Source organism: Barbatula barbatula, assembly GCF_947034865.1.
Source record: "Barbatula barbatula genome assembly, chromosome: 17".
NCBI lineage: Eukaryota > Metazoa > Chordata > Actinopteri > Cypriniformes > Nemacheilidae > Barbatula > Barbatula barbatula.
Window position 1 is genome coordinate 14960480 of NC_136780.1, and position 11678 is coordinate 14972157.

General features: G+C 38.2%; 1 protein-coding gene across 2 annotated transcripts; it reads left to right on the forward strand.

The window, feature by feature from the left end:
• The first annotated feature begins 588 nt into the window (after window positions 1-588).
• On the forward strand, window positions 589-11344 carry stxbp3 (syntaxin binding protein 3). 2 transcript variants are annotated; one of them, XM_079478469.1, is made up of 19 exons: window positions 597-716; window positions 1785-1834; window positions 2159-2240; window positions 2559-2635; window positions 2907-2979; window positions 3223-3323; window positions 3401-3546; window positions 3633-3726; window positions 4441-4565; window positions 4692-4787; window positions 6483-6540; window positions 6663-6728; window positions 6861-6941; window positions 7051-7186; window positions 7274-7380; window positions 8448-8552; window positions 9205-9290; window positions 10575-10723; window positions 10819-11344. In XM_079478469.1, exons 1-19 carry the CDS (start codon window positions 671-673, stop codon window positions 10917-10919), a joined length of 1779 nt encoding a protein of 592 aa, XP_079334595.1. In that variant the 5' UTR covers window positions 597-670; the 3' UTR covers window positions 10920-11344. The 2 variants fall into 2 exon arrangements, with proteins under 2 accessions (XP_079334596.1, XP_079334595.1); XM_079478470.1 differs by lacking the exons at window positions 10575-10723; window positions 10819-11344 and adding an exon at window positions 9680-9839 and having other exon boundaries at window positions 589-716.
• Window positions 11345-11678: the final 334 nt, after the last annotated feature.

The following is an 11678-nucleotide window of genomic DNA, read 5'->3' on the forward strand; positions in this document are numbered from 1 at the left end:
ACCTAGATATAAAAGTTAGCTGGCCAATCAGAAAAGGGGATGAAACATCTTCAGGCAGGGGTAACAGAAAACTAGTGGGAGAACAATGCAGATCATTTACACTAATGTAGCTATTTTTAATTGTATACTTATTTCAATTTTAAGCCATACATTTTTCATTCCTGATGCTATTGTTTATCTATACTGTCTATTTTATTACCTTTATATGTCTCAAAGTGATACTGTTAATAAAATTATTTCAATGTTATAGCCATTACAAGTTTTTGTATTGCAAATTGTTTTGTGTAATCATAGACCAGAGCCTTTCTATGACTATTTTTTAGTTTAAGCAGCAAGACGACCTTTTAATTTTTCAACATTTATAAGCAAATATGAACACACTATTCAACAATGTAAGAATTTTTAATTCAGGAAAGATTATTTGCATGTCATTTTGCTTCAAAACGAGTTTATAGTATCTGTATTGGGGAAATATCCCAACTAAAATATTTTTAAGATACAAGATAAATTAAATCACATAAAATGTACTGACGATTAAAAAGCACAACTTATCCTACAATTAAATTATTAACACGGTCTTTCTCAAACCCACTGAATGATCCACCAAACCCTCGTGCGCGTACACACGCACCTTTCCAGTGACGTGAGCGCGCAGCCTCATCAATTCAAGATGGCAACTGGAAGAGAACACGGCTTGAAAAAAGTAGTTTGGGAAAGTAAGTTTATTCTGAAAGCTGATGTTTTTGGCGCACGTTTCTCGAATGCACATCGTTCTGCTTACTTCCATCTCGCTGTCAGGGGTTTAAAGTATAGTAAAGACAGACACACGATAGTTTGGGGCGATCTGGACTGGGTTGTAATAGTTTCATGCTTTTGACAGTCTTTTGTCAAATTTGTTTTGTCATTATTAAGAACACAGCCCTATATGGGCGCGTCTCGCGTACGTGCGCGAATTATATTTGTCGCTTTAAATGTCAGGCATGTCTCTTTGAGTCACCTTTTCCGTTAGCCTCGTTGCTAGCATTAGCCTATCCTTTCGAGTTTAAGTGCTCGCTTTTACATTTCTGTATAAGTTGTTGCAGGGTTTAGCCGAGAACAGGTTGATTCTTGAGGGAGTTAACATGATGTTATGACTTGTTTTATGTTTGCTGAAAGGTGTGTTAGACTTCACGCGGCGTTGGGCAGATGAATATGAACGTGACATCATAGTACCGCGAGAGTCGCGGCGGAAATTCGCTTTAAAAATCCGACTCTCGCGATACTTTGATGTCATACCCCGATCTATCTGGAGGGGAAATGCACCATTGATTTCCGCTCGATTGTTGACAGTTTCACTTATTCCCTTGAAATAAAGAACACCAAGCGCACATGTGCTATTCATTGATTTGCAAGCTAAAATCTATTTATTTATATTTATTTAAAACATCCAAATGAACCATGGTGTTGTTATAGTGAAAGCAGTCTTTTGTATGTTTGATTGCCGTTCTTTAAATGTCATGGTTATACTATGGTGACACCATAGTGTTGTTGCTATGGTTTTACTACATGTAAAACATGGTTACTATACTTACTATAGTTCTAGTTTTCATCGTGGATAGTTCATGCCTGGTCACCATGATGTGAAATGAACAGTTGTTTAAATGTCTTTGCCCTTCTCTTGCAGAACAAAACGCAAAAGAGGAATTGAACGTTCTTGGAAATATTCTTGATTTTCTGTTCCATATTGCAATAAAGGAACAAAGTCGTGTTATAAATAAATACGTTTCTTTTATGTGTTATCACAGGAATCAAGGACTCCATTTTTGCTGACTGCAAAAAGTCAGATGGATGGAAGGTCAGTGTTTTTTGTTTTTATTTGACATTTTCCCTTGGTTTGACTGACAGGCCTTTGAGCCAAGTAATGTTTGCTTCTGTAAAAATAAAATCCACAGTTGTGTACTAAACACAGAGTCTGCTTGACACGATTGGCATCAGAGAAGGGCACCTACAGAGAGCCCAGTTACTCACTGAAATATATTGAAAAAGTGTTAAGCTGCTATCCATAACTTTTTTCTATAGGAATAATACATACCAAACTTTTGAAAACAGCTCAGCTCTTGAGCAACCCGTGTAATGTTTCAAGCAGATAATTTATTGTCATCTGTTATTGTTCTTACAGATCCTCATCCTGGACCAGTTCACCACCCGCCTTCTTTCCTCCTGCTGCAAAATGTCTGATCTCATGTCAGAGGGCATCACAAGTGAGTGAGATTTGAACATCCTGTGTGTGAGATGGAAAGCAAAGCATCCGTATTTTTTTTCTCATTCTTTGATGTTTATTGTGCGACGTGAGCCGGCCGCTCTTCCTTCCCGTGTTATTCAGAAGGAAAGCGTTCCAAGTTCCTCTCTTATCAAGAATATAGCATAGACATACAACATGCAGGATGGTAATGTTCGTAAACATGCGCTACCTTTCATTGTTCAGGGTGGATTTACTACCGAAAATATATTTCAATACTTTACTTTTGCCATCATTTAAAGTTTGCAGTGAAATTGATATTCCAGCGGTTTGTTTACAGTTGTTGAAGACATTTACAAAAGCCGAGAACCTGTTCCGGAAATGAAGGCTGTTTACTTTATGACCCCCACTGCCAAGGTAAGAACAAGAATGTGAATTGTCCAGTTGTGAGAAAAAAAGCTATAATGAAGCCCCGCCCCTAAACCTTACAAGAATGGGTTAAATTGCCATAACAGCATAAAAAGACAATCTGAGACATTTTGCAGTTGTGTTTGTGATTGTTTTGCCTTATTTAGTAAAAAAATCCCTAAATAATAATAAATGTATTTCTTTGAAAAATGTGTTGTATTGTGAATATTCTAATTTACTGTAGTGAACTTACTGTTAACCTGTTTCTTTTCTTTTACAGTGTATTGATTTATTCATTGATGACTTTAAATCAAAACCCAAGTATAAAGTTGCATACATCTACTTCACGGACTGTAAGTACACCGGGTCATTTCTGAATTTCTCCCAAATAATCTTTTTAGCAGGTACGGTCTAAGAATGGAATGCGGGAATTTAAATGTTGCTCTATTAAGTTGAGCTAAAGAAACACTTGTATAACAAACATTTGTTAACCAAACTGACAAAAGAAAACACAGCAATAAAGCAAAAAAATATTTATAATGCACAAAATGCTACTTCATAGCTTATATCACGTTGTTTGTAAACTGTTCTTCCAGACTGTCCGGATGATCTATTCGACAAGATGAAGAAAAACTGTGCCAAATACATTAAATTGTGCAAAGAGATCAACATTTCTTTTCTACCGCTGGAAGCACAGGTGAGCATCTCTGCATTCTGGAAGTACAAGAATGAAATACCTTATTGCATAGCATTGCATTTTCGTCACCTGTTCAGGTGTTCACCTGTGAGGTCCCAGACGCCTTCAAGAACATCTACAGCCCTGAGAGCAAGGTCCGAGATCAGACTCTGGAGCAACTGGCCAAACAGATCGTAACACTGTGTGCCACGCTGGAGGAATACCCTGGAGTGCGATATAAGAAGTACAGTAAAGCATGAGCTTTCTCGGTTTACACGTGCTGAAATGACACCTGATATTAAAATGGACTTTTCATACGCTTCTATGCAGAGATTCAGAGCCCAGTTATGGAAGGAAGTTGGCCGAACTAGTGGATAATAAACTGGCACAGCATTTTGAGCTGGATGAAAACTGGAAAAAAACGGTGAGTGTGGCGAATTGAATAATGCAATTTATGGTCCTATTTTGCTTTTATGAAATTAGCTCACATACAAATGAAAATAATTCACTCCTTATCAAAAGCGTATCGTGTCTTTCCTGCAAAACAAAAGTATAATTTTCGTCTGCCCTCTCGATTTCTCTTAATAAAGTCAAAATCAGAAAGAGCTTTTTGTCAAGTGTACCGGCACAAAGAGGGATTTTTAGCTCATAGCTTCCTGTACATGGTTTCAAGCTCACAAGCAAGACATAATGATTCAAGATTAAATATAAAGAGTCAGTTTGGGGTTTATTCATATTTTCAGATGATTTTTAAACCTGTGCACGGTGTAGCGCAATGTGCAGAAGAGGTGAGGAAACATAGAGTTGCCAGATCTGCGGAACAAGACCAGTGCAGTGGTCTATGAAAGCTAGCCCACTAACCCTAGACAAATACCAAAACTCAAAATATGTCACTTCCATACCTAACATTCACATTGTACAGTTACTGTTATGCATTACACACTAATCTTGATGAAAATCATAAATATATGCTGCAATTTGTCATACCTGGCGACCCTGATTACATGGAATGAGTAACTAGAATAATACAGGGATATTATTTTGGTGTTTGTACCATAGTTTGGTTTGTGCTGCTCTGTCGTCAAAGAAAAGGTTTTTGGCTTTAGTCATACTAACGTTCCGCACCTTTCATCTGCAGGGAAAGACGCAGGCGCAGCTTCTGATCATTGATCGTGCACTAGACCCTGTAAGCCCAATCCTTCATACGCTGACCTACCAGGCCATGGCTTATGACCTCATACCTATCAAGGACAACATCTATGAGTGAGTGAAGTTTCACCAGTCACTTTTAACTTCTCAAAGGCCAGATGTATCCAGTTTTAAGGAACCACCTTGATTCTTTATCATTGATGTTGCAATGATGTTTTTGTGTAATGTGTTGTCTCTTAGGTACAAAGTAAAGGACTGTACACAAGAGGCTTTACTGAATGAAGAGGATGAATTATGGGTCAAGTTACGGCATATGCATATCGCTGAGGTCACTGCGTGAGTCCAGTCGCTTTTACTTTAGAGTTCAGGATGTTTATCAACCAACTCTTCTAAGGCCGTGTTCAGACTTGACTTCTTTTTCTCAAGCTGCTAGCGTCTATTTTACATTGTAATCCTATGGAGTAAACCGCGTTTTCAAAACGTGCTGAGAGCTTTTGTAATCGCCAGTGTCTTTTTCTCAGTGTTGAAAGTAGAGCTTTTCTGAAGAAAAAAAACGCCCAAGCACCTTTTTACAGTTAACCAATGACCGAGACCCGTCGTTTCCATAACAACATTGGTCGAGAAGGCTCAAGCTCGAAAAAATTAAATGGCGGCCAAACCCATTGGAGCATAGTTTTGTATAAATTAGAGTTGAGCCGGATACTCGGCTGAAACGAGTATCCGGTACGGATAAAGCATATTTGCCGAGTACAAGTATTATACGAGTAATACGAGTCAATATCTGTGCTCGGATGGAATAAAAATCCTCATTGGGTAGCTGACTGTGTCTGCGTTCTGTGATAGGCTAGTCACAGCGCCCCTCCCTTACACATACAGATTTGCTCACTCACACACAGAACAGCTCTCTTTCTCTCTCTTTCTCTCTCTGTCTCTCCCTCAGTCACTCAGGTTTGCGGGTCTTTTCCGTTAACGTTTAGGGTTTCTTCAGCTTCAGGTTTGTTTTTTATTTCGTTTTTTTCTGCAGTACTTATTAACCAGTAGAGTTCTGGTAAACGTGGGGTTTGTTCAGACGTGGTGCTTGGTAGAACGCGACTAGCGTTGCGTCTCTGCCTGTCTGAGATTTTTTTTTCTTTTTTTAACCGTCTGCTGACTCTAACCAGTTTTTTGACTTCACGTATAAAACTATAATATTTCAAATTAATTAGCTACACACACTCTCTCTCTCCCTCCCTCCGCTGGTCATCTAATTTTTATTAACGTCTGCTAGCAATTGCATGATTAAAAATAACATACTGGTTAAAGCCCCGCCCCTTTCAAGACAACCCGACCACTTCCGGGTTAAACCCCGCCCACTTCCAGGTTAGGCCCCGCCCAGTCCGAGTACAGATACGGATACAGATAATTCATATGGTTAACAGATACAGATACAGATAATGCTGTACTCGCTCATCCCTAGTATAAATGTGAGTTTAATTTTCACTTTCAATAACTTTTGATTGCATTTCTAGCGAGAAATTAGTATTGAAGTTGATATTGGTATAGGAAAGACGCTCTCTGTTTATAATTCAAAGATAATTCTGTTATGCTACCTATGAACCCTGACTCTCTAAGAGATGCCTTCCTGAACAAATGTTATCCTTGAACATTGATGGCTGCTATTTGTTACTTTTTCTTGTCAAAAAAGAAGTCAAATATGAACACGGGCTATTATTTTTTAAATATTTTAATGAGGTATCAATGGATGTGCTTTGGAGCACCATTTTGAGCCCTGAATCAGATGATAACTTGACTTGAATGTGAAATTATTTGTTTGCTTCTTAAGTATTCATACATACATACGTACATACATACATATCTAGGATGGCATTAGGGTGAGGAAATTATGAGGGAATTTTAATATTTGTTTCAACTCTTCCTTTAATAATACCTTAAAATGCTGTCTAGTTGCTGTCGCAGTAGGCACAGCTCAAAAACACAACAATTCTTGACTTCTTAAAATAGATAGTAATTTCTTCTGTATGTATTTCAAAGGCAAATCCCGAAGCTGGTGAAGGAAATCTCTGCCAGTAAGCAGCAGGCTGATGGGAAGGTACATATACCTTCACAGTTAATTTGCAGTAGAGAACATTCCCAGTGTTCACTTACAGATTCTCTTGTGGCTATGTCATAGATACCTTTTAGGATCATTTGATATTTCACCTTCATTGACAGATCACAATTGGAGCCCTATCACAACTCATGAAGAAGATGCCCGCTTTCCGTAAACAGGTGGCTCAGGTAATAAAAGATTCACTTGACAGTCACCGCTCAAGGTCACATATTCGCTCCGTTGTCACATCGAAGGCCTAAGATTCACTTAATGTCAATTGAATGACTGACGGAAAGTTTTTTCCCCTTTGTTTCTCGCAGAAAACTGTCCACTTACATTTAGCAGAGGATCTAATGAATGATTTCCAGAAGAACGTGGAGAGACTCTGCAAAGCTGAACAGGTGGAGTCCCACGATTCCAGGCTTTTCAGTCCAGGCTTGAACTTGGATTACTTGATAGAAAGATGTATAAGATTGTATAATGAAGATTTTATTGGGGGGTTTTATGTAGGATCTGGCTGTAGGTGCAGACGCTGAGGGTCAGAAGGTCAAGGATCCCATGAGGACACTACTTCCTGTGCTGTTGCACCCTCATGACACTTACGATAAGATCCGAGCTGTTCTCCTTTACATTTTCAGTCTCAACGGTAGATGCTTTTCTTCTCTTGTAAATTTTTGTCTAACATCTGTCAGATTGATTTAGCAGTTATTATATGTCTGTGGGTGATGAGCAGGAACGACAGAGGAGAATTTGAATAAACTGATACAACACGTGAACATCGAGAATCAGAGCGAGTTTATCCTGAACTGGAAACATCTTGGAGTTCCCATCCTCTCCTCGGTGTGTATGACTTTGTCTCTCTTCCTCCACCAATGCCTAATCACATCAATCTGCATGGTCTTAAAAATTATTAAAAGTTGATCAATTAAGGCCCTTAAAAATAATTTTTAAAGTCTTAAATGCCATTTTCCCAAGTATTAAATTGTCATATTTTCATATTTGTCCAAAGAGGTCACATGCTAAAGTTTGCCTGAATTAAATCATTGCGTAGGCGAATAGTGGGAGGTCCACTTACACCCAGTTGTTAAACAACATGTTTAACTAATGGGGAAATGCAAGTTTTCCTGCAAATGGTTGGTGAATTAACAGTTGGAGCCATGGCTGAGGGCCGTCTCTGGGAATAACCGTTAAATTGGGTGCTCTGTGTGTCAGAAGGCGTTTAGCGTAGCCTTGTTTCTCTTTCTTATAAACCTTGCATTGGGTTAGTCACTCAATGAATTCTCTTGTGCTTCCTTTCCACCCTTCTGAATTATGTTGCATTAATAAGCAACTAAGATTGTTTAGTTGTGCTTCCTTATTATCAGTATGTAGTAAATGTAAGATGAAGTGTCGCCAATGTAACAGATTAGAGTCGATGAGGTCCTAAAATGTATGGAAAGAACCTTAAAAAAAGTCTTAAGTATTTAATTTAGCTCCATGATTCCTGTAAATACTCTGATCAGTGGTAAGAGTGTGGTGCTAACAACGCCAAGGTCATGGGTTTGATCTCGGGGGATTGCACATACTTAGCAACAAATGTATAGGATAATGCAATGTATGTCACTTTGGATGAATACGTCTGCCAAATACATAAATGTAATATGGTGAAAAGCATTTGTAAAATCGTTTTATTGTAAGGTTGACATTTGCATGAAAGTGCACAGATATTTTAAAGAAAGCTGGTAATCGAACAACATTGTTCCCTTTGATGTCCATTGTATGGACACAAATCCACAGAGACATTTCTCAAACTATCTTTTGTATTTAACAGGACATTTTCAGTTTTTTATGAACTGTCCCTCAAGTTTACAAAGTTAAATGTTTGCTGTTATGTTCTTTATTTCCCTCTGCATCTCTTCTCACAACAGTCGTCGAGTTTCTTCTCATTTCGAAAACAGACCCGGAGGGATCGATCAGACGAGGAGACTTATAAGGTGTCCCGCTGGACACCCGTTCTCAAAGATGTCATGGAGGTGAGCACCATGCACACTTTCTATACTCCAGTCTTGCCTTTATACCTTCTGAACGGTTGAAATTCATTCCAGTTTACCTACTCACGTCGACAGTAACCATCTTGCTTTTAGAAGCTATTATAAAGCAACACAAAGGCTGCAGAGAGATTAATAGAGCCAGGATTTCACTGAAACATGTCACTCAAATGTCAGGCCCCGACCCTCTGTATTTGGGCCTCCAGTTTTATGATCTATGTGAGGATTTAGTTAATGATAAACGGAAACTAATGCTGCGTGACTCATATAGACACACAAAAGAACAGCTTACGGATATAAAGAGATTGTCTTACAGTTTTGATGTACCATAATAAGACATTGACTACGACCCAGATCTTGACTGACAGATCAAATGTCACACAGCAGTTGGTTGCAAATTAAAATATAAAGCGCAAAAATAATTCATTCCCATGTTTTAATTGTTCTTTGTGCAACGTACAGAACACAATTCTTATGATTCTGTCGCTAAGTTGTATATTTAAAATGTTTCTGCAATGATGTTTCAATGGATAATCTTTTAATAAGACCGATTTATTAGCATTCATCACTTGTGTTCTTGTTGTTTTCCATATTTGAGTTAAATCAGCTTTAATGTCTCTCTGTGTGCGAATGGTAGGATGCCCTAGAGAACAAACTGGATATCAAAGACTGGCCATTCCTGTCCGAATGCTCGTCAGCATGGAACGGTTCACGTGCCGTAAGGTAGGGTGGGACAGTTTGATTCGTTCTGTCTTTTACAATTCATGTTACAGTCAAAGTAATGGCCTGTTCACACTAAGGACAATAACTGAAAGAATACAGTTTTGAAAATCATTCTATATTTAAAGGACCAGTGTGTAGTTTTTTGGAGGACCTATTGACAGAAATGCAATATAATAGACATATCTATTAGGGATGTAACAATATTAAAATCTCACTGTACGGTAATACCTCTGTAACGTCTGTCTGATGCCGATAAAAGGACACACAGCACCTTTAAGACGCTTCAAATAATAATAAAGTTATCACCCTTGCTGTTGATGGTATTGTGTTATAGTTCTCTTTATAGTTGTCGTTCTTTGTGTAAACGGCCCTTTAAACTACTTCCACAGACATAATTTTTAATATGAACATTTTGGCATTGTCTCTTCTTCTGTTTGGCTGGGCCCACAGGGCGGTAAGGTAAGGCAAGCGTGATGATGTTCCCCTCTCTGTGTGTGCACATTCTAGAGGTTTGAACACAAGAGCCTGTGACCTGACCCCACAGATACTGTCAAATGTTAGAACTGTGTCTGACTCGCAGCCTATAATCACTCTCACATCCAGATCTGATGCATACTCGTGCATTTTGTTTGTCGGGTCAAGTCGGCTCTGGTCAGGAAACACATCCCTGGCACATACTTGTGTACCTCACATTTTGTGGTGTGGTTTTAATGTCACTGATGATCTCATTGTTCTTGATATGATCCTGGAAGTTTTAGGGGCTTTTCACGTTTTTTAAATAAAGCAAATTCAGACCTGTTTAAGTGAACCACGTAGTGTCGTAAATGATCGTCTTCATGTTTATTATTTGTAAGATTATCATATGTAGTTTAGTTTGGCTCTGTTGAGCTATGAAACATTACCCTGTTTGAAGGAAGTCTGTGCCCTGAAAATCATTTTTCCACAGAACTGACAAACTTAGGTTTGAGGAGAATAAACCAACACTATAAGGCTAGGGAAGTTTATCATTGAGTGGCTATTGCCTTTTAATTCTTTATGCCATGAGAGCTGAATAATAAAACATAAAGTAAAGAAATAAGACAACACACATTCTCCACCAAAAACATATATTTAGAAGCCAGATTTTGCTATTACTTTGCTTTAAATGGCTTTGAGTTTGCTTAAAACATTCACTTATTCTAAAACTTCATAGAAACCACTTTCAGATTCCTGAACTAAGCATAAAAAACATTTCGTCTCGCTTGCTATTTGTGTCGTTTCTCGCTTGTTCTCTTTGTTTTTCAGTGCACGGCAGAAGCACAAGGGCAGTTCTCCAGATGATCCCAGGAACGGCTCGCGACTCATCATCTTCGTCTTGGGTGGAGTCAGTTACTCAGAAATGCGCTGCGCTTATGAAGTCACACAGGCCAATAAATCCTGTGAGGTCATCATCGGTAAGATTCTATACAAGTGCTCACTGATCTTTGTTTTGGAAATAAAAAATATGATTATTATGATTAATAATGAAAACGTTTCTAATTTTCTTAAGGCTCTACACACATCCTCACTCCAAGGAGCTTACTGAATGACATTTATGACCTGACCAGACAGCCCATTGAAACGTTTACCATGATGGAGGAGAAGCCTTGAACAGCTCCCAGAGTGACCCTTGACCCCCTCCCGCACACAGGATTGAAGGGAATGTAAGGAGCTGCATTTGTGGCGTCTTGTTCCGCATTAACTGTCAAGCAATTTCTCAAACTAGTGTTCACACACCTTTAAATATTAGAACAAATAAATATAAAAAAGCTTGGCTTATCAAATACATAATCTATTAATACCATTGTGAACTGATCTGGACTCTGTGATGAACAACTTATTTTATCATAACACATTAATACAGATGAACGACTCTAGCAGACTTCAGGACAGGAAATGTACTGGTGCCTTACACACTAGTGACTTTATTTTCAATCTGATTGTGTTTCGGGTGATGTCGAAAAGCTCACGCTGGACGTTCTGTAACACTTTCATGTATTTATGTTTCATACACTAAATAGTTATTTCTGAATCTTTTTTATAGTTGTTGCCGTTCTTGTTTGATGATATGTAAATAAGTATTCATTGCCTCCTTGCTATAGTAGTGTTTTGCCTGTATAACAAACATATTCATGGATGAACAAAGGAAAGTTTTTAACAAATGTAATATATGCATTGTTTGCAATTGAACAACTGACTTGAATGAATGATGTGGTTCAATTTCCAGATTGTTTTGTAAATGTTCATAGAACTGTTTGTGCCGTGGGTCTGTCTAATTTCATCTGTTTTAATTCAACATAAAACATGCATTGCCTATATAATGTGTTTGTATGTGATCGGTTGCTCTGCTCAATTGCCCTTTAGTTTTAA